This window comes from Narcine bancroftii, chromosome 6 (assembly GCF_036971445.1).
Source record: "Narcine bancroftii isolate sNarBan1 chromosome 6, sNarBan1.hap1, whole genome shotgun sequence".
Classification (NCBI taxonomy): domain Eukaryota; kingdom Metazoa; phylum Chordata; class Chondrichthyes; order Torpediniformes; family Narcinidae; genus Narcine; species Narcine bancroftii.
In genome coordinates this window covers 15068861-15091608 of record NC_091474.1, presented here as the reverse complement: position 1 = coordinate 15091608, position 22748 = coordinate 15068861, and the positions used below count along the sequence as shown (strand labels likewise).

Sequence of the window (22748 nt, the reverse complement as noted above, 5' to 3'; positions counted from 1 at the left end):
GTACCTTAGGTAAGTTTTTCTGAAATGCTTGAATGCAAAGAATCATGGGAGCAGCAACAGCCCAGTTGTAGTACCTGTGAAAAACGAAAGATCCAATTTGTTAGCTTGCAATTACTCACCCATCATAAAATAAAAAAAACACAACTATTCTTTATGGAAAAATTTTACTTTTATATCACCTTAGACCGAAGAATTTAATTTGCCAACGCTCTGAATAAGACAAGTTATCCACCTGCTTCATTCAGAGCATTGGTAAATATTCCTATTCCACATTGAACTTGAGGGTTCCCACCCATACCTTTTCTAAATGTAATCAAACTATTACCATTTCGACACTCAACCTTGGAGGCTGCAGTTTAAAGGGCATGTTTTTAAGCTGAACTTTATTTGACACACAATACCTGGAAGAATGAGGGTTATTTTGCGGCCCGACTAACAGGTAATCTCAAATATTTCACATAAACACCACAATTTACAGAATTTAGGATGACAATTAAAAGGAAGATCATTGAGCGGCATTGAAAGTATATTCTACCAGGAAACTCTGTCAACTATTTTAAGTTAGTTATGTTGTTAAAAAGCCATAATTAAATTTGTGGCTTTAGAAATCAAAATCATTTTGACTCCTGTATTGAATTCTGAATAAAACTTTGAGCACATTGCCCAAGATCCAACTTGCAGTGATGGTGTTTAGAAGATGGATGACTTCCATGTTCCGTTAACTATGATTAACACAGATATGCAATTGAATAGTTTACCATTAAATTAATATTTATTGTATGAAACTAACTATGAGAAATTTGTGAAGCACTTTGGATTAAGACAAAACTCGAACAAAAATGGGAATAGGGCAGCAGTTAAATCAACAGAAAATAAAATGAATTAGTACTTTGGATATAATCCTTTCCTTTGTCACCAAGTGACTTCTGCACATTTCCTCATACATTGCTAAAACAAAACACTGTTTGATTATCACTATTTCAGAATTTTCTTTGAGAAAGTTTGCACAATCATGATTTTACTTTTTTTGTAAAAATTCCACATTTTACCCCCGATTTAAAAATAAAAGATAGCAAAATCATTCCGTTTGGATTTTTAAGGAATGAATGAACTTACTTTTTATTAATTCCTATCACCAGATTTGGATCATCAATTATCCCAGGATTTTCCACCAAGTCATGATATGTGACCATATGTTGGATGAATTTCCCTAGAACATAGACAGCCAATCATTCCAAAAATCTCAGCTAAAGACTGCAGTTAGAGTATTTAATATTAACATCTGATCCTTAAACAGAACAAGAAAATTAAATGAATGACTGATGGAAACAAAAAGCACAGTAATAATAACATTGTGAACTGTTCTACTCATGATGCTTGCTCATTTATTGTTATCCTCTGTCAGTAAACACACAAAAAATTTAAATGATCATGTATACTGAGAGAAGAGAGCAAAGCATTCAGCCCAATCCTATTATAGCACCAGCAACTGGGTTTTAATCCAGCTCTGACTGTCAGGAGTTTGTATGTTCTCTCCACATCGACGTGGGTTTCCTCTGGGTGCTAGTTTTCTCCCACAGAGACTGTAAGTCAATTGGGGTATTTGGGCAACACATGCTCATAGGTTACAGTGCTGTATATCTAAATTATTAAAATTGAACACTGAATAAACTATTCTCTTTCAAAATAAGGATTTTCTTTAAAAACAGATGCCTTAATGCTAATTTCTGGCCTGCAATTAATGTTTTAATCCAACCTTTAATACCATGTTACATTAGCCCAGACTGACTAGATTTGTAGCAGAGTTGGCAACTCTCAGCCTGACGTTGAAATTTCTTTTCTGTCAAGTTCTCGTTTGAGGACCAATTCATTAGCACGCATGAATCTTTCTGCACCTATTAAACAGGGGGACGGTTTTCAAGCCCAACGTTTGAGATGATTTTTGCATCAACTGAAAATAGAACGGTGTAATGGCTAAACAAGTGAAACATATTTGCATCTGAACGTTTCTATCAACATCTATGCACTCCAATACAAATTTGAAGAGTCGCACAAGGCCTTGAAGAATCTTTACACAGCATTCCAGCTCAAGACAAGATGATATTTACATATCACCATGCTGAAGAGATTTTAAAAAAACTTTTCAAAAAGAACTGGAAAAGGAAAAGTGATAGTTGGCAAGGTAAATTATTGAAAACCACAGTAATGATCAAATTCTCCAAACGTGAAGCTTTAAAAATTAGCAGTCAAATTAATACTGGATAATTATCATTTAAGGCCAGCTTTTTTTTTAAACTCAGATTCACTCTACCTTGGGATATCTCATTGTTGTCACTGAGACCACCACAAAGAGAGAGATTCACATCAGGTAGATCACTCGCTGAATCGGACAGGTATTCCGTGCCACTATCGACAGCTGCACTCCCGACTGATTGCGGAGATTGCGACTCTGAATTTGTACCAGGTTCGTTCAGTAGTTTAGAACCCGAATCCTGCTCACTGTGAGGTCCAGTAGAAAACAAAAATAATTAAAACTGAGGGAAATCAGTGAAATACAAATTACACACACAGTAAAATTCACACCTAACACACCATAATGCAGAGACTGAAATTTAAATATGGGAGAGACTAAGAGTAAACAGGAGTAGACCATTCAGTCCCTTGAGCAGGATCATCCTCATCCATTTTCCTGTCCCTTCAAAGTTACCTTCGGGATATTTGCAATTCACTCCACCACAAAGACAAATGCAAAGCATTGCTTTAACCTACCTGCTATTTCCTTGTCTTGTTATTAATTCCTTATCCTTCAAAGAACCCACACTTAATGTTGCTACCCTCTTCCTTTTCACTCATCCGTTGAAAACTTTTTTTTATTTTGTTTTTCTTGCAATCAATTTTCGCCCTCGTTATTAGCTTTTTAGACTCTCGTTGCTGGTTTGTGAATAATTCCTAACCCTTGCAACTTGCTACTGAGTGCTGTCATGATTTTGATTTAACACATTCTTTAACCTTTGTTCACCATGAAAGGAGTATGCTTCTCATGGAATCCCTCTTTCTAAATGGGGTAACTTTATGCTGAGCGCAATGACATAGTTGTTTAAATATGTGTTCCTGCTATCCAGTAAACTCTGTAACTCCATAATTGCCCTTATTTAATTTTAAGACATTGATTTGGATCTGGAGTACTTGTTCTCAATCAGGAATTCTCCCATATTTTGGTCACTACTTCCACATCATTCACTAATCATAGCATACAACCAAATCAAAGGTAGCCTGTTTTCAACAGAATCAGTAACAAACTGTTCTAAAATAGGTCCACAAATTCCTCTTCCATAGTACCCTTGCCAGTTTGATTGGTCCACTGATGATAATTGCAGCTTTCTTTTTGCTCTGATATTTCACCTTTTATGTTTTGTCCTAATCAGAGGCCACATTTTGAGGACCTGTAGTCTACTCCCACCTGTGTCTTCTTTCCTTCAATATTACTTCCGCCCAAAGTGAACCTACGTCATTATCCATTTCATTTATGGCCACACTTTGAGGACCTGTAGTCTACTCCCACCTGTGTCTTCTTTCCTTCAATATTACTTCTGCCCAAAGTGAACCTACGTCATTATCCATTTCATTTATGGCCACATTTTGAGGACCTGTAGTCTACTCCCACCTGTGTCTTCTTTCCTTCAATATTACTTCCGCCCAAAGTGAACCTACGTCATTATCCATTTCATTTATGGCCACACTTTGAGGACCTGTAGTCTACTCCCACCTGTGTCTTCTTTCCTTCAATATTACTTCTGCCCAAAGTGAACCTACGTCATTATCCATTTCATTTATGGCCACACTTTGAGGACCTGTAGTCTACTCCCACCTGTGTCTTCTTTCCTTCAATATTACTTCTGCCCAAAGTGAACCTACGTCATTATCCATTTCATTTATGGCCACACTTTGAGGACCTGTAGTCTACTCCCACCTGTGTCTTCTTTCCTTCAATATTACTTCTGCCCAAAGTGAACCTACGTCATTATCCATTTCATTTATGGCCACACTTTGAGGACCTGTAGTCTACTCCCACCTATGTCTTCTTTCCTTCAATATTACTTCCGCCCAAAATGAACCCACGTCATTATCCATTTCATTTATGGCCACACTTTGAGGATATGTAGTCTACTCCCACCTGTGTCTTCTTTCCTTCAATATTACTTCCGCCCAAAGTGAACCCACGTCATTATCCATTTCATTTATGGCCACACTTTGAGGACCTGTAGTCTACTCCCACCTGTGTCTTCTTTCCTTCAATATTACTTCCGCCCAAAGTGAACCTACGTCATTATCCATTTCATTTATGGCCACACTTTGAGGACCTGTAGTCTACTCCCACCTGTGTCTTCTTTCCTTCAATATTACTTCCGCCCAAAGTGAACCCTCGTCATTATCCATTTCATTTATGGCCACACTTTGAGGACCTGTAGTCTACTCTCACCTGTGTCTTCTTCAATATTACTTCTGCCCAAAGTGAACCTACGTCATTATCCATTTCATTTATGGCCACACTTTGAGGACCTGTAGTCTACTCCCACCTATGTCTTCTTTCCTTCAATATTACTTCCGCCCAAAATGAACCCACGTCATTATCCATTTCATTTATGGCCACACTTTGAGGATATGTAGTCTACTCCCACCTGTGTCTTCTTTCCTTCAATATTACTTCCGCCCAAAGTGAACCCACGTCATTATCCATTTCATTTAAGGCCACACTTTGAGGACCTGTAGTCTACTCCCACCTGTGTCTTCTTTCCTTCAATATTACTTCCGCCCAAAGTGAACCCTTGTCATTATCCATTTCATTTATATCACTGCTCAACATCGACGATGCTGATATTTTTCTTGGTTTCTCTTTCGCCTACTCTTTTTGTACATTGAATAACCTGGAATACTTAATCCAAATAACCCTGTAACTACATCTGTCTTTTCAATTAGATCAAACTCGATAGATATTATTTGTTCCATCAACTCAGTCCTGTAACAAATGCCATATGCATTCAGTTAAAGAGTCTTAAACAGCTTAAATAACAAGACAGGTGCACCATTTTTTATTGACAACAGTAGCACAAGGGCAAAGTCATGCAGCCTGGCCAATTAGTAAAGATGTTAATGTAGTCACACTGATGGGGTGCTTTGCCTTCAGAGATGATCACTACCTCTTTGGGAAATAGAGAGCTGCAATATTAGGATCCAGTTTTTGTAGATCGTCCAAATAGATATCACAAGGCCCCAGATGTTGGCTTCTTTTTGATCCACCTATCCAAGAACAAAAAAGTACATTAGGCTCTACACTTCATATTTGCCAATTTTTTAAAAAAATTATAAATGTCTAAAATGAGAATCGAAATTCAACTGTAACATTCTGGTTTTAATATCTGTCATCTATTTGCTTGAAAATAGTTATCCGAGTTAGTTTATAATGAGATGTTAAAATTGAAAATGAATAATAGATGCTAATTGGTCTTTCACATTGAAGAACATTCCAGAACAAGTAAAAATTAACATCACTTGAAATCTCTAGGAAAGGAGCTACAAAATCCAAATTGTTATTACATTTGAGCACTAACTATGTGCGGTTCATTTTTCACCTGGATCTCAAATCTGAATGGTTTGGAGTAATTTTTAATTGGCCATCAGCACATACTTAGTCCCCTGCTCTATTTCCACGATTGCATAGCCATGTTCAGTTCCAACACAATCCATAAATCCACTGACTACATCAATGTTACTGCCAAATAATGGGTAATTGAGTCAGGATATAGGATGGAGATCAAGAATCTGGTTTTGTGGTGCCAGAGCAGCACTCTTGCTCTCAATGTCAGCAACACCAAGGAGCTTATTGTGGACTTGAGGAAAGGGAAGCTGAGGGACCATGCACTTGTCTTCATTGGCAGGACGGCTGTGAAGTATGTTAGAAGCTTCAAGGGTCTTCCTGGGGCCAGCATATCGAGATAACAATATGCTCTATAAGAAGTTAGAGGAGATAAAGCATGTTTTTGAATTTCTACAGTCAGTTTAAAAATGAGATGCATGCTGACTGATTACATCGCGGCAAACAAGCACCAAGTGATGCAGAAGGTTACAGTCAGTCCCTAACGCAGCCAAGCTCATCATGGGTGGCCCATCCACTGAAGATATACATGTAGAGTGATGCCTCAAGAAGGCAGCCAACATCCCCATCACCCTGATATGCTCCCTTCTCAATGCTACCTTCTGGCAGAAGGTACAGAAGTCTGAGGTTCTGCACCTCTGGGTTCAAGAACAGTTTATTCCAACAGCTGTCAGGCTCTTGAATCTCCCCATATTATATTAACCAGAACACCATTCTAGGATCACCAAAGATCTCTCTGAACTCTTGTAACTTTTTTTGCACAAACTGCAACTGTGAATATTTATCTATCCTTTAATATTTATCGTTTAATATTTTTCATGTGGAAATTTTATTGGTCATTCATACATTTTCCTACTTATGTTGATGCAGCAAGATTTTCAGAGCATCTGTAGATTGTATTTATATATTGCAATAAATTTATTATTGTCCACTCTTTTGTTAAATACATGGCAAGGTGAAAATAATTTGCATGGAAGATCACTTAGTCCATAACAAAATGGCAGAGACAACAAGGATGCCTTAAAAGGAGAAAAGTTATTTTTTTTTAAAGTAAGTTACTCAGTTGTAGCATACATCAAATTTGAAAAGATGTAAATCAGTTGACGCTTGCGAGTGGATTCGCAAATCCAAATGGAGAGGGGAGATGTGGTTGTCCGACAAGGGATAAAGGGCAACTCAGGAGGGGAAGGGGAGATTGGGGATAAAGAAGATAGAAATAGGAGAATAAGGAAAATGTTGGATGTTGTAGGAATGTTGTCTGGTAAAGAGTTGAAAATAAGAAAACAGAAATGGAAAAGGAGGAAAGGTAATGATGGAAAAACGGAAAGAGAAGATAAACAAAATATAAAATGGCTACGCTGAACTATATGACTCTAAATATTAATGGAATACATAACCAAATTAAAAGGAAGAAACTACTAAATTTACTGAAAAAGGAAAAAATAGATATAGCATTTGTCCAAGAAACACATTTAACTGAATTGGAGCACAAGAAATTAAAGAGAGATTGGGTAGGACATGTAACAGCAGCATCGTATAATTCAAAAGCAAGAGGAGTGGCTATATTAATTAGCAAAAATGTGCCATTTAAAATAGAAGAGGAAATAATAGATCCAGCAGGGAGATATGTTATGATAAAATGTCAGATATATTCAGAGCTTTGGAATCTACTTAATATATATTCACCTAACGAAGAAGATCAAAAGTTTATGCAAGATATCTTTTTGAAGGTAGCTAATACGCAAGGGAACATACTAATAGGAGGGGATTTCAATCTGAATTTGGATCCAAATATGGATAAAACGGGGAAAAAAATTAACAGGAAGAACAAAGTAACCAAATTTATAATTAAATCAATGCAAGAAATGAAACTTGTGGACATATGGAGGAAACAAAACCCAAAAGAAAAGGAATACTCATACTACTCGACTAGACATAAAACATACTCAAGGATAGACCTATTCCTGTTATCAGCCCACATACAAGGGAGAGTTAGGAAAACGGAATATAAAGCTAGACTATTATCGGACCACTCACCCCTGTTATTGGCAATAGAGCTAGAAGACATCCCTCCAAGAATGTATAGATGGAGATTAAACCCCATGCTACTTAAAAGACAGGATTTTAGAGAATTTATTGAAAAACAATTAAAAATGTACTTTGAAGTAAATACGGAATCAGTGGAAGATAAGTTTATACTATGGGACGCAATGAAAGAATTCATTAGAGGGCAAATAATAAGTTATGCAACCAAGATGAAGAAGGACTATAATCAGGAAACAGAGCAGTTGGAAAGGGAAATAATAAACATAGAAAAAAAATTAGCAATAAAGGAAGATACAACCAAAAGAAGAGAATTGGCGGATAAAAAAATAAAATATGAAACATTACAAACATATAAGGTGGAGAAGAATATAATGAAGACAAAACAGAAATATTATGAACTAGGGGAAAAAACACACAAAATCCTAGCATGGCAGCTTAAGACAGAGCAAACTAAGAAAATGGTATTGGCAACAAGGAAAAAAGACAAACAAATTACATATAATCCAAAAGAAATTAAGGAAAACTTCAGAAAATTCTATGAACAATTATACCGAACCGAAAACGAAGGGAAAGAAGGGAAAATAGATGAATTTTTGACTAAAATTGAACTACCAAAACTACAAATAGAGGAACAAAATAAATTAACAGAACCATTTGGAACAGTAGAAATACAAGAGATAATAAAAAATTTACCAAATAATAAGACACCAGGAGAGGATGGACTCCCAATAGAATTCTACAAAACATTTAAAGACCTAATAATACCGCCCCTCCTGGATGTAATCAACCAGATTGATGAGACACAAAACTTACCAGATTCATGTAAAACAGCAATAATTACAGTGATACTAAAACAAGGGAAAGATCCACTCTCACCAGCGTCATATAGACCAATATCTTTGCTAAACACAGATTATAAGATAATAGCTAAACTATTAGCGAACAGATTAGCAGAACAGGTACCGAAAATGGTAAATTTAGACCAAACTGGATTTATCAAAAAAAGACGCACAACAGACAATATTTGTAAATTTATTAACTTAATTCATGCAGTAGAAGGAAATAAAGCACCGGCAGTAGCAGTTGCTTTAGACGCAGAGAAGGCCTTCGACAGAGTAGAATGGAATTACTTGTTCAAAGTATTGCAAAAATTCAGTTTACCGGAGAAGTATATTAATTGGATTAAAGCATTATATAAGGGACCGTTAGCGAAAGTGACAGTAAATGGACATGTATCAAAGCAATTTAACTTAAGCAGGTCAACGCGGCAGGGATGCCCACTATCACCATTATTGTTTGCGCTAGCTATAGAACCACTAGCAGAATCGATAAGAAGAGATAATAATATAAAAGGAATAAAAATAAAAGACAGGGAATATAAAATCAGTCTGTTTGCGGATGATGTGATAGTGTACTTAACAGAACCAGAACTATCAATAAAAGAACTATATAAGAAATTGAAGGAATATGGAGAAGTGTCGGGATACAAGATAAACGTAAATAAAAGTGAAGCAATGCCTATGAATAACGCGGATTTCTCAAAATTTAAGGAGGAATCCCCATTCAGATGGCAAACGCAGGCAATAAGATACCTAGGTGTGCAAATAAACAAAAATCTAGGCCAATTATATAAACTCAATTACAATCCACTAATGAAAAAATTACAGGACGATTTAGAGCATTGGAAAGAGCTACCACTAACACTGATAGGAAGGATAAACTGTATTAAAATGAACATTTTTCCAAGGATACTATACTTATTTCAGGCATTGCCAATACAACTGACAGAAAAATTCTTCAAAGAGTTAAAGAAAATAATAAGGAGATTTTTATGGAGAGGGGGGAAACCGAGGATAGCACTAGACAAATTAACAGAATGGTATAAACAAGGAGGCTTACAATTGCCAAACTTCAAAAATTATTATAGAGCCGCACAATTAAGGTACCTATCAGATTTTTATCAAACAAGGGAAAAACCAGACTGGACGAGACTAGAATTAGATAAAATAGGGGAAAAGATACCTGAACACATATTATATAAATGGGACGAAAAATTGGTACAACATAGAACTTCTCCAGTATTACACCATCTCCTCAATATATGGAAGAAGATACATGTAGAAAGAAATAAAATAAATTACCAAATACCAAAACTAATATTGACGCAAAATAAGCTACTCCCTTTTACAATAGACAACCTTGCCTTTAGAAAATGGGAAAAAAAAGGGATTAAAAGAATAGAAAATTGTTTTTCAGGAAGTAGATTCTTATCCTTTGAACAAATGAGAGATAAGTACAATATAACGGGAGATACAGCGCTGGCATATTACCAACTGAGATCCTACTTGAAAGATAAATTAGGAAGCAACTTGAGTTTACCAGAGGGAAGTAACCTTGAATATGTGATTACAGATACAATGTTAATCAAAAGATTTATAAAAAATATGTATATTAAACTGCAAGAAAAGGAAAATGAGGAAACAAATGGTAAAACTAAACAAAAATGGGAACAAGATTTAAATATAAAGATAAAAAAGGAAACATGGGAGAAGTTATGCTCTGGAACGATGAGAAATACAATAAATACGAGGCTGCGTATGATACAATATAATTGGTTACACAGACTATACATTACACCGCAAAAGTTAAATAAATGGGACCCAACAGTATCTGATAGATGTTTTCGATGTAAAAAAGAAAGGGGAACAACAATTCATGCAATCTGGACATGTGAGAGAGTAGAAAAATTTTGGGATGATCTCAATCAGATATTAAATAAAATAACAGAAAACAATATACCAAAGAATCCAGATTTCTCCTAAGTAACATAAAAAATAAAGAATTTGGAATTGACTTGGAGGATGCACAAAAAAGATTTGTTAAGATAGCCCTAGCTGTAGCAAAAAAATGTATTATGTCAACCTGGAAATTGGAAGATAATTTGAAAATACAACAATGGTATATAGAAATGAATAAATGTATTCCATTAGAAAAAATAACATATAGTTTAAGAAATAATATTGAAATATTCGAACAAGTATGGGAGCCTTACATTAAATACAATAGCGAAAACCTACCGGGAACAAACATTACCTAAGTTGATGGAAGGAGAAGAGAAGAAAAAAAATGGACTCAGTAGAATTTCTGGTGTATTTTTGTTGAATGACAACATTGTCTAACTGAATTAATGCAACCTAGATTGTATAACTAAAATGGATGAGAGGGGGGAGGGATGGGGGGGTGGCTTGGGAGGAGGGAGGGGGGAGGGAGAAAAAGTCACTGTAAATGTGTGGAAAAGAAAAAGTGTATATCATGGCTATTGTGATTTATGGTGTGGAAAATAAAAAATTTAAAAAAAAAAAAAAAAAAAAAATTTTTGAAAAGATGTTTTGGAGAATGATACGTGGACAATGTGTGGATTTGGAGTGGGGCAAAGGAAGTAGAAATTCAAAGAAGATAGAGCGATGTGCAACAAAGTCCTCAGAAATATTTTGAAGACATGAAGTAAAGCAAAAACATGGAGATTCTGGGGAATGGGAACCCCACATTCAGACTAACTGGAATATTTTTTTTAAATGAATGGAATGCAGCAAGGAAGTTTTTTTTTAAATGACTGTGTGAAGCTGCAATTGAGCAAGAGCACAAAAGCAGACGAAATTAGAGATTTTTGAATCTATGACTGCGCACAGCTCTGGCGAACAGGGAAAAGTGGGTCACATTGACAGGGTTAGAGTGAGTGGGTAAGGGTAGTTTACTTTTATTTTTATATTTATTCATTCATTCCAGGAGTGCAGGCATCACCGGCAAAGCCAAAATATCCTGACTTCAATTCTGTTTAACTGTTTATCCTGATCTGTTTTCCAGGACAGTTTCAAAGGCTAATTGAGGTCAATCCGATGGCCACCGACTATGGGAAGACAGAGCAAGAATAGCAGATTTCCTTCACCAATCTGGTCGTTTCATAGTTACCATTAATGATACGTGGACATTTACCCCTCCATAAATCTTCGTCCGCGAAGCCAAGCCAAGAAGAAGAAATATACTTGCGTAATAGTTGTTTTGTGGACCAATTTTTTGGGCCAAATTTGGGGAGGGAGGAAGTTGACTTTTACATGAATATTACTTTTGATTGTTCTAGGCATCAGGAACTCGGATGGGCGGATGGCCGAGGAGTCATGTTCAGGTGTTGGAGCTCAGATGGGTGGGTGACTGAGTTAAGGATCTGCTGTCGGGGTGTCAGGTGTTCTGGTGGGTGGGCAACCAGGGCAAGGATTCACAATTGAGGTATCGGGAGCTCCAGTGGGCAGGCGTTAGCACAACGATCTGTAGTCAGGGAGTCGGGAGCTCCAGTGGGTGGATGGCCGGGGCAAGGAACCGCAGTCAGGGCGGGGCGCTGGGAGCTCCAGTGGGCAGGTGGCTGGCATGAGGGACCGCAGTCAGTGCGTTGGGAGCTCTGGTGGGCAGACGGTCAGGGTATTGGGAGCTCAGATGGGCAGGCTCTCAGGGCCAAAAATAGTTAGGGGAGGGGGGGGGGTTGGCTTTTACATGGAACACACAGAAAATAAGTGATTTTAGGGCTTATTTTAGCTGCCATCCTCCATGTTTATAATAAATAAGGCTGAACAGTTCCCAGTTACATTATTTTCATGCAAAGGAGAAAATGCTTCTAATGGCAAAGCCAAAATGCAGACCATGATGGGCATAGAGTGTTAACAATTTTGCCTTTTTGCCAACAAGTTGGGTGCATGTATTAAAACATTGTGATATGAAGTGTGAACTGAATGAGCATATTCAAATGCAATAAAAGTCATTACTTGCAAGCCATATTGTCAATTATCATTTGGAATGTTCAGTTTCTGGGTTTGTTTTTTTTAAACCCCTCAAGAAACCAAGCTGTTCTGCTAATACGTACAAGCCAATATTGGCAGGTAACTTGCATGTGGAACGATATACATAGGTGGAAAGACAAGACACAGTGAGATGCATTTTACAAGACTTAAGAGTCAAAACATCCTATCCATCACACATCCCAATAAATTTAGTGAATAGATTTTTGGGAATTTTTCTGCATTTGTATTTGATACAAATGTAAGTTCCTGCAACAGATATTATAATTATTGAAAACCGCTAACTGCACTGCTCAATGTTCACAGTTGTGTAAACATATTAAAACATACTTCCTGCTTTTTTTTAAAAATGGTAATTTTATAACTAGATCAAAATGAAACATCAGTAAAACTTTTCATTACATACAACTCTAAACTTGTTAAAAAGGTGAAAATAAATATGATTCGTGCTTTTTACTGTTTTTCATCATTTACCTTTCTTTTTATCTACTTCATCTACCTTGGCACAACCTTCTAAGCACATTGACTGCTGCACAGGACTGATGCTGTTTTCTGAAGTTGGACTTTCAGTTTCTGGCTGTAAAGTTGACTGCAAGGCTTCACCTTTCTCTTCTGATGTACACGTTTCAGATTCCGAAAGCAATCTTTGGTCAGTCGCATTTATTGCGGGAATCTCGATCACAACTTCTGTTTTCTCTGTTGGCCATGAGTTGTCTCCCAAAAAGGTTGGCCCCACAGCAGATAGAACTGTTTGTTCCACGGATGTTTCAAGCAAAGGACTTCTTTGGGTCCTAGGCTGTGGCTTAAAAACAGTTATTGTATTGTTGGTTTCAGAGGAAGTGGAAGTAGTGGCTTCTGCTGCACCATTGTCCACGATGACGCGGAAATGTGTACGCTCAGAAGGTATAATGGTAGCCACTCTTGGTTGCTCAGGCTTTTCCAATTTACTCATCTGGAAAATAAAAATGTTATAATTATGTTTAGGAACAATTAGCAAAAATCTCATTCTGATTTTAAAAACTCAACACTTTGAGTTAACAAAATAAGTTGTATTTCACCATTAAATTGAAGCAACAATGTGATGAGTAAATTCACTGAAAATCTTTTCTTAAGCTATGTTTTTGTGGGACATATATTGGAAGTGATCTTCATAAAGTATTTTGATATTTAAATAGAGGTTAATTTGTCCAGATACAGTTAAAAAATACACCCTGGTATCTGGAATTCAAGCAAATGGCAAAAAAATTGACAAAAACAATTTAAAAAATAAAAATATAATTTAAAAAAACAGGCAAAAAATACATATGTTTAAAATTATCTGAAGTAACACATCAGCCTTTGGTAAAGATGGGAGCAGAGGGCCTTGGTCATGCTTTGCTTGTAGCAGCTGTTTGAATAAAGAAGCGTTTGAATAAAATGGCATTACCCAGAATGAGGAGCTGGTTCATGCCGCTCGCCATTGGGGTGATTCTCTTATCCCTGCTTAGGTCAGAAATTTTATTGTAATCTTGGGAAATTAAGGGGGGGGGGGTTGATTATTTATAATGTTATTGTTCGTCTTTCGGCTGGCTCCTGCAGATGCAGCGACGGTTAAAGGTTTTCAAAGAATTTGACTGAAGGTAAAATAAAATATTCATGCAAGTGAAGTTTATTCAGTGTAAGTACAGTGAAAGTATAGTATTTTTTGACTTTTGTCTTTTAAATTGTTTATACTTAATCCAGATGTATTAGTTAGGGATTGTAAGAGTAAGTCTCAAACAACCGTAAAATACACTTATCTGGCATCTACCAATCTACCATATCATGAGTTTACTAAAAGACTCAAAGCTCTGATAAAAAGAGGATTAAGGATCAGAACCTGTTAGCAGCAAAACAATACCCACATTCACAGCTATCTGACAAGATCATGAGAAATGACACAGGTTCCTGGAATCTAGTGGGGGAAATCCAAAAATGGAAATTGCCAGTGTTTTTTTTTATTTCTAAACCTCTGCAGTAGCTCAAACTAACTTGATTAATTATATCAGCAGTTTTGTTTGGATCATTGCCATTTATCAACATGATCCAGCTGAATAAAACTTAAATTTCACAGGCAGATCTTTCTCAATGTTTGATCGACATCATATTTGTGAGTTTTGGCAGCTAATCCCCAATATCATTGCTCTAAATTCTATAAAAAATTGCTGAGATTACTCATAGTAGAGATATCACCACTTTTAATTTCAAGCTGCAGATCAAGTTTGCATAAATTTATACAGATACCGAAATATTTTACAAACCATCTTGAACTGGAAACAATAAATAGCATTTTATTATACAGCGTTATCATCATTAGATATTGTACCTGTGGAAAACCTCCCCATGCCCACTGCATCCGAGACTCTGTTCCTAAAAAAGATTCTTCGTGAGACTTTACAACCAATTCAGAGTCACTTTTTGGTGATGAAATTCGGTCGTAGGAATGACTAAAATACAAATAAATACTGTAAGGCAAATTTCAACATGACACAGCAAAGAAAATAAAAGTTAAATATTCTTTAATAAGCAACTGTACCTCTCAACAGAAGACCATTCACTATCTGAATATGGATAGATGTCTCTTGAATGGAATGTGTTTGAATCTTCATCAGGTAATTCAGAAAAATAATAGCACATTTCACTACAACAGAAAACAGAACAATGATTGGAAGAGAAAGTTTTATTCGGCAACTGCAATAAATGTAGGCCTTAAATAAAAATTGACATGAAAAGATCAGTGGCATTATTTCATGGAAATCGAGTTCATGGAATCCTGGTTAAAATACCCATCTCAGTTAACATCTCCTCAAATCAATTAAGCTTACATTTATTTAATTGCTGCATGGAATATCTTCCCATATATACAATTGTGTTTGCCAGCATAATCAGAGAATTGTGAGTGGATAATGCTATAGTTTTCTAAACACAGCAAATTCTGATATTTCATCTCCAACACCATAAATCCTGCATAAATCTTCGTCCACCATCAGGCACTAGCAACTCCACCACGACCAATAATGTGCCCCCATCACTTGCTTCAGGTATGATCTTGTACTTCAGACTTCCTTCCCCAACTATTTTCGATCCTGTCAACTGGAAGGCCAATCAGCACGAAATTTTCAGCAAAATAGCGCCTACAATTAAAACTTGTCGGATATTTAGGGACTTCCAGACTTTAAACAGAAACTATACAAATAATAAAAACACAAGTTTTGATAGGTGCTGCTGAGGAAAAAAAGCAATAGACATTTCGCAATAGAGAAAAGTGAAAGGGCATAGGATCATCAAGAGCAAAATAAGATCATGGAATCAAAAACTATGAATTAACAGCAATCAATTGGTCCATTTGGATGAGTTGGGCCTGCTTCCATGTTGTCCAACTCCAGAGCAAATTTTGGAAGAATGGGTAAATGAATGGAAATTCCATTAATGATGAGATTTTGTGGCAACATTTAAAATTAAAAAAAATAAACACTCAGTCACACTGAAATATTGTAAACGACCCCCCCCCCCAAAGAATGCGGTACAGATGGGGATTGGTAGATACGAGATAAGTGAATTTTCCGGATGCTTGAGATTACATGTTAAGTGATTGGAAAACTGACAGCAATGGGGCTCCAATTCTAAACTTTTGCATTTTTTAACTACTGTATTTATTTTCTGGGATCTTTTTGCCAGTTGCTTGAATTCCAGATAATAGTGATTTTACTGTGGTATCAAAAGGACAATAAAAAGAGTCATGGATTTATCCAGAATCCTGCAGGTATGAAAGTGGCTTGATTTGGCTTAGTATAATATTTTACTTTTTTTTTAATTTTTACATGATGTAAATTGGCACGGCCTTGGTGTTCAGAAGAACCTGGTTGTCTTGGTCCATGGATTAGTGAAAGTTAAAATCCAGATTCAGTCATTAATTAGAAAGGCAAAAGGATTACTGACCTTTACTGCAAGATATCTGAATGGAAGAGAAATCTTACTTCAATTAAATAGCACCCCAGTGAGACAGCATCTGGAATATTGTGCACATTCCTGGTCTTTCAACCAAAAAAAGAATGTGGTGAACAAAGATTGATTTCTGTGATGGCATTTTTTGTTGTACGAAAGGAGATTATGCAAACTGGTCCTGAATACTTTATTGAAAGTTCAAGAATGAGACACAATTTTGTTGTACACAAAACTTTGACAGGGCCAAAGAGGAATTGTGAAATGCTAGTGGGCCAAAAACTACAGTCATGTAGCTACAAATCTAGAGACATTTGCCATTTCAAACAGTGGCAAGAATTATAATTTTTTTAAATTTAGACATTGAGCACTGTAACAGGCCAATTCGGCCCTACCAGTCTGTGCCGCCCAATTCACACCCCATTAATCGACACCATGGTACATTTTGAAGGGTGGGATAAAACAGGAGCCACACAGACACGGGGAGAACGTAAAAACTCCTTACAGACTTCTTTTCCACCGAGAAAACAGCGAATATTTGGAATTAACTGCCAATAAGAGCTGTGGATGCTACCTTGGCAAAGAACAACACAAGTAGAGTTTGTTGCCTTTTGGATTAAGAGGGAAATCAAAAGATGTGGGGCTGATGCTTGAAAAGTAAGAGGATAGGAATGGCCTGCTATTGCTTTTATGTTTCAATGTAACTCTTGAATAAAATATTGTTTGCATCACTTCAGTAATTCTTCACAGAATGAAAACAAAACAAATTGGAAAGAACATTAACAGGGCTACAAGTTATGAAGGGAGATTGATTGGAGAATGAGACTGAAATTTCTGGTTTATTAGATGTTGTACGGTAAACAGGAACTAGTTGGTCAATATGATAGAAACACAGAAATGCTGGAGGGATCCAGCAGGTCTCACAGTGTCCATAGGAGAAAAAGATATATTATTGACATTTCTGGCTTGAGCCCCTCTGCAAGGTATGGGGTAAAAAGGCAAGCAGCACCTCAATAAAAGAAATGGCAGGGAGAGGAGTTCAGACCAACAGACAAAAGGTGATAATTGGATATGGAGAAGAGGCCAGGAGAGGTGAGAATTTATTGCGGTTGGGGGGTGGGGGGAGCGGTGGGAGGTTGAGCTGGTTCTGTGAAAGCAGAGCTGAGGTAAAGAGACAAAGAAAAAAGGGAAGAGAGAGAGAGAGTGACAGATTTACAGGAAAGGAGACATGGATGGGGTGCCGAACAGAAACTGGACAAGTCAATGTTCATACCATCTGGTTGGAGGGTGCCCAGTTGGAATTTGAGGTATTGTTCCTCTAATTTACAGTTGCTCTCAGTCTGGCAGGCAGGAGACCATGCACAAACATGTCAGCAAGGCCAATGGGGCAGGGAAATGAAATCGAGGGCCACTGGGAGATCTTTGCTACTGCAGCAGATGGAGCCAAGATGCATAACAGAGCAATCTCCCAGCCAACCCCCAGTCTCTCAGATGTAGAGGAGACCACAACTGGACGAGATACAGATGACCCCCTACAGATTCATAAGTGAAATGCTGCTTCACTTGGAAGGACTGCTTGAGGCCCCAAATGTGGGTGTAAGTGGAGCATCTCCTGCTCTCAATATGATGACAATTAATTAATAATCAGTTAATTAAAGTTAATAAACAACCTACCTTGCAGCTGTACATCGTAACTGTTCCTCTGGATTAACATCCATCTCGGGTACATCTTGCTCATCTGAAGAAGACTCTTGTTCACCTTTCTTTGAATTCTCTGGTTTGTGCTTCCTTCTGCGACGTCTTTTCTTTTTAGCTGAAGCGCTATTTACTGTGTTATCAATTTCTGGCCCAATAAATGGACTTGGCAAATTCTGATTTTTAGAAATATCTGCTTCTTTGGTAAAATAAGATCCTTCAACGGTAATTGGAGATGTTGTTAAGTGTGTAGGAACAATGCCCTGAGGAAAAAATGTGTCAGGGATAAATTTGGTGACTTCATCATGCTTAAATGTCAGTTGCAACATCATGGTTGCTTGCCATTTTTAATAACTACACAGAAAAGATCTTGGCTTTATAAAGTGCCTTATTCCTCACCATTGAACAAATCAAATTACTGTTCTGATATCGGAAGTCAAATTGGGTAATCAAATTGCGAATTAAATCACACAAAACAATGGAGATAAGGATAAGATTTTAGATACATAAACCTGTACAATATTTTGGATTAGTATAGATAAATCAGATTAGAAATGATGGGAGCCTGTTTCCGTGCTGCAAGATTATGACTCCAACATGATTGTCGATCCCAGGGTATTACAGGTTCAGAAAATTGCAAATTTATCAGTAATTGAACAATAGAATAACTCTGTACATTCAAGCTGCTTTGGATAAGCCATGCAATTAATTCCATACTCTTGGAATTATCCAAAAATTTAAACAACATTTTTTTAAATTCAAAAATTTATTCAATTCCCTTTTGAAAGTTACAATCGAAATCATAAAGAATCAGTTCCAAAAAACATAGTTTCTCCTTCTGGCCCTTTGACTAATTACTCTAAATCTATTCCTCTATCAACACCAGACTTGAGAAAGTTTTTAATTTGAGGAAAGCATTTCATGATTTTAAAATCTTCTTAAACCTTTCATGATCCTAATGAAAGCTGTCCAAGAATCTCCAGTTTCTTCACATAACAAAGTTTTCATTCCAAATGCCATTCAGGCAGATAATTTTTGATCCAAGACGACATCTTTTCAAAAAGTGCCCAGAAATTAAAAGAAAATCATAGCTGGTTCCTGACATTTTTTAATATCTTGATTCATTCATTTTGGGCTCAAGCCCAAAATATTACCTTTTCAACATAAAGTACAACTGGTTGGTTATCTGAATTTCTCCAGCAATGAGTTTTTACATAGCTGGTTCCTAAACTTTTGTTCAAGGAACTTTTATTGCATTCATACTCTCATGCTTTTATTTATTTATTCTACTTCCCTGTCTTTTTTGAACAGGCTTTTCAACTTCAAATTATTGTGTATGTACATGCCTACATCTCTGGCCCTGCTCCCTCCCCAACAATATTCTATTTAGTTTGTACTACCTTTCAAGATCTTCTTTCCAAAAAGCATTTCACACTTTACTGCTTTACACTCCATCTGACAATCAACTTATACATATATCCACAAGCAGACATATATACACATATACAGGTATTCACCGCTTAACAGCCACGATACATTCTGTGAAATTATGCAATATGGATGTTGTGCGAACACCATATTATATACTTAGCAAAGCTATATAGGATACTGTAGTGTACCTGTAAACTTTTTATTTATAACTAGGGATCAGTGTGGGGACCGACACGGGGCTATGGGCAGAGAGCAGGGCAGTGGGATCAGTGTGGGGACTAACAAAGGGCTGTGGGGAGAGCGCAGGGCAGTGGGATTAGTTGGGATTGATACAGTGCTGTGGGGAGAGAGTGGGGAAGTAAATCAGTTTGGGTATACAGAATACAATTACCTATAGCTAGTGTTTTTTTCTAAATTGCTGTGGACTTGCTCATAGTAAATAAAAAATAATAGGACCACTGACCTATAGGTGGTTGGACATTGCCTGAACGGACGTTAAGCAGCACATACTTGTATATACGTCCATATATATCAATATCTAGATATATAGGTATATTTGCACATACAGAGAGAGAGAGAGAGAGAGAGAGAGAGAGAGAGAGAGAGAGAGAGAGATAAACACCAATTGCACACACATATGGACATATACATGCAGGCATACACATGTGCACGCACACACAGAGATAGAAATCTCTATCTCTCTCTCTATATAAAGATATACACACACACACACACACACACACACAAACATTGTATAGATATATTTTATTTATACACACTCACATACACGTACATTTTTTTTTTAATTTTTTATTTTTCACACCATAAATCACATTAGCCATGATATACACTATTTCTTTTTCACACATATACAGTGACTTTTTCTCCCCCCCTCCCTCCTCCCAAGCCACCCCCCCCCCTCATCCATTTTAGGTATACAATCTAGGTTGCATTAAGCCAGTCAGACAATGTTGTCATTCAACAAAAATACACCAGAAATTCTACTGAGTCCATTCTTTTCTTTCCTTCTCCTTCCATCAACTTAGGTAATGTTTGTCCCCGGTAGGTTTTCGCTATTGTATTTAATGTAAGGCTCCTATACTTGTTCGAATATTTCAATATTATTTCTTAACCTATATGTTATTTTTTCTAATGGAATACATTTATTCATTTAAATTTAGTAGTTTCTTCCTTTTAATTTGGTTATGTATTCCATTAATATTTAAAGTCATATAGTTCAGCGTAGCCCTTTTATATTTTGTTTATCTTCTCTTTCCGTTTTTCCATCATCACCTTTCCTCCTTTTCCATTTCTGTTTTCTTATTTTCAACTCTTTATAAGACAACATTCCTACAACATCCAACATTTTCCTTATTCTCCTATTTCTATCTTATCTATCCCCAATCTCCCCTTCCCCTCCTGAGTTGTCCTTTATCCCTTGTCGGACAACCACATCTCCCCTCTCCATTTGGATTTGCGAATCCACTCGCAAGCGTCAACTGATTTTGCAGTGACCGCTATTTCCCCCCACCCCGCCCCCCCCAGAAAAGATTTCACTTTTCATATGTCACAAAGGTCACTCTTTTAATTCCCTCCTTATTCTCTCTATTCCATTACCTTCCCTTATTAATTCTTGTCTATACTATCTATATTTTCCTCTAAGTACAGATACATTCACGTATGCACATTGTCTCTATTCACTCTTATACCTCTTTACCCACATACATATCAATCGTGATCATTTTTACTCTCATTACCCGTCTTCATCCCTCAGTCTATTTTTGTCTTTACCCACATACATATCAATCGTGATCATTTTAACTCTCATTACCCGTCTTCCTCCCTCAGTCTATTTTTGTAATTGTTCTGCAAATTTTCGTGCTTCTTCTGGATCCGAGAATAGTCTGTTTTGTTGTCCTGGAATAAATATTTTCAATACCGCTGGATGCTTTAGTATAAATTTATACCCTTTCTTCCATAAAATCACCTTTGATGTATTGAACTCTTTTCTCTTTAGGAGTTCAAAACTTATATCTGGATAAATGAAGATTTTTTGCCCTTTATACTCCAGTGGTTTGTGGCCCTCTCTTACTTTTTCCATTGTCTTCTCCAGTACCTTTTCTCTTGTAGTATAACTTAGGAATTTTACTACAATAGATCTTGGTTTTTGTTGTGGTTGTGGTTTAGAGGCCAATACTCTATGTGCCCTTTCTATTTCCATTTCTTGCTGTAGTTCTGGACATCCTAGGGTCTTAGGGATCCACTCTTTTATAAACTCTCTCATATTCTTGCCTTCTTCATCTTCCTTAAGGCCCACTATCTTTATGTTATTTCTTCTGTTATAATTTTCCATTGTATCTATTTTTTGAGCTAGTAGTTCTTGTGTCTCTTTAGTTTTTTTATTAGATTCCTCCAATTTCTTTTTTAAGTCTTCTACCTCCATTTCTGCTGCTACTGCCCGCTCTTCCATCTTGTCCATTTTCTTTCCCATTTCTGTTAAGGTCATCTCCATTTTATTTATTTTCTCTTCTGTGTTGTTTATTCTTTTTCTTAAATCCTTAAATTCCTGTGTTTGCCATTCTTTAAATGATTCCATGTATCCTTTAATAAGAGAAAGTATATCCTTTATCTTGCCTTTCTTTTCTTCTTCTATTTCACTGTACTCTTCCTCTTCCTCTTCTTCTTCCTCTGGGTTGGCCATCTGTTGTTTCTTTGTTGCCCTTTCCTTCTCTTCTTTCTTGTTTCTATTGTCTTCTGTGGTCTCTTCTTGCTGCAGGTGTTCTGCTGCTGTCGTTGCCGGCTGTGGAGATCGACTCCCCAGCTGGTCCCCCCTCCCGTCAGTGTTTTTTTTCATTCGCATCGCGCACCGCGCGATTCCTCGCGGTTGCGCACGCGCGATTCCTCGCGGTTGCGCACGCGCGATTCCTCGCGCATGCGCGGTTGCGCACTTTTACTCGGCTCAGCGAGCCATTTTTGTAGTCCATTATTTACCGACCTGAGGGAGCGGGTTTCTCTCTCCGCAGCGGGCCTCTTCGGACAGGTAAGGCCTTCACCTTTTTCCTCCTTTGTCTTCTCTTCCTCTCTTCTTACCGTTGCTTTCGATTTTTCTTTTTTTG

General features: G+C 36.9%; 1 protein-coding gene across 6 annotated transcripts in view; it reads right to left on the bottom strand.

The window, feature by feature from the left end:
• The window catches only part of LOC138735744 (phosphatidate phosphatase LPIN2-like), a 64285-nt gene that overhangs the window by 20472 nt on the left and 21065 nt on the right, over positions 1-22748 (bottom strand). For all 6 annotated transcript variants that reach the window (XR_011339925.1, XM_069884097.1, XM_069884096.1 and 3 more), the window contains 8 exons: positions 18181-18464; positions 15101-15205; positions 14891-15011; positions 13021-13498; positions 5199-5298; positions 2312-2499; positions 1117-1210; positions 5-74 (listed from right to left, as the gene is read on the bottom strand). Coding sequence is in view for 5 of the 6 variants with exons in the window: in XM_069884097.1 (XP_069740198.1) it covers positions 5-74; positions 1117-1210; positions 2312-2499; positions 5199-5298; positions 13021-13498; positions 14891-15011; positions 15101-15205; positions 18181-18464 (1440 nt within the window). In the remaining variant the exon portion in view is untranslated. The remainder of the gene's footprint in view (positions 1-4; positions 75-1116; positions 1211-2311; positions 2500-5198; positions 5299-13020; positions 13499-14890; positions 15012-15100; positions 15206-18180; positions 18465-22748) is intronic.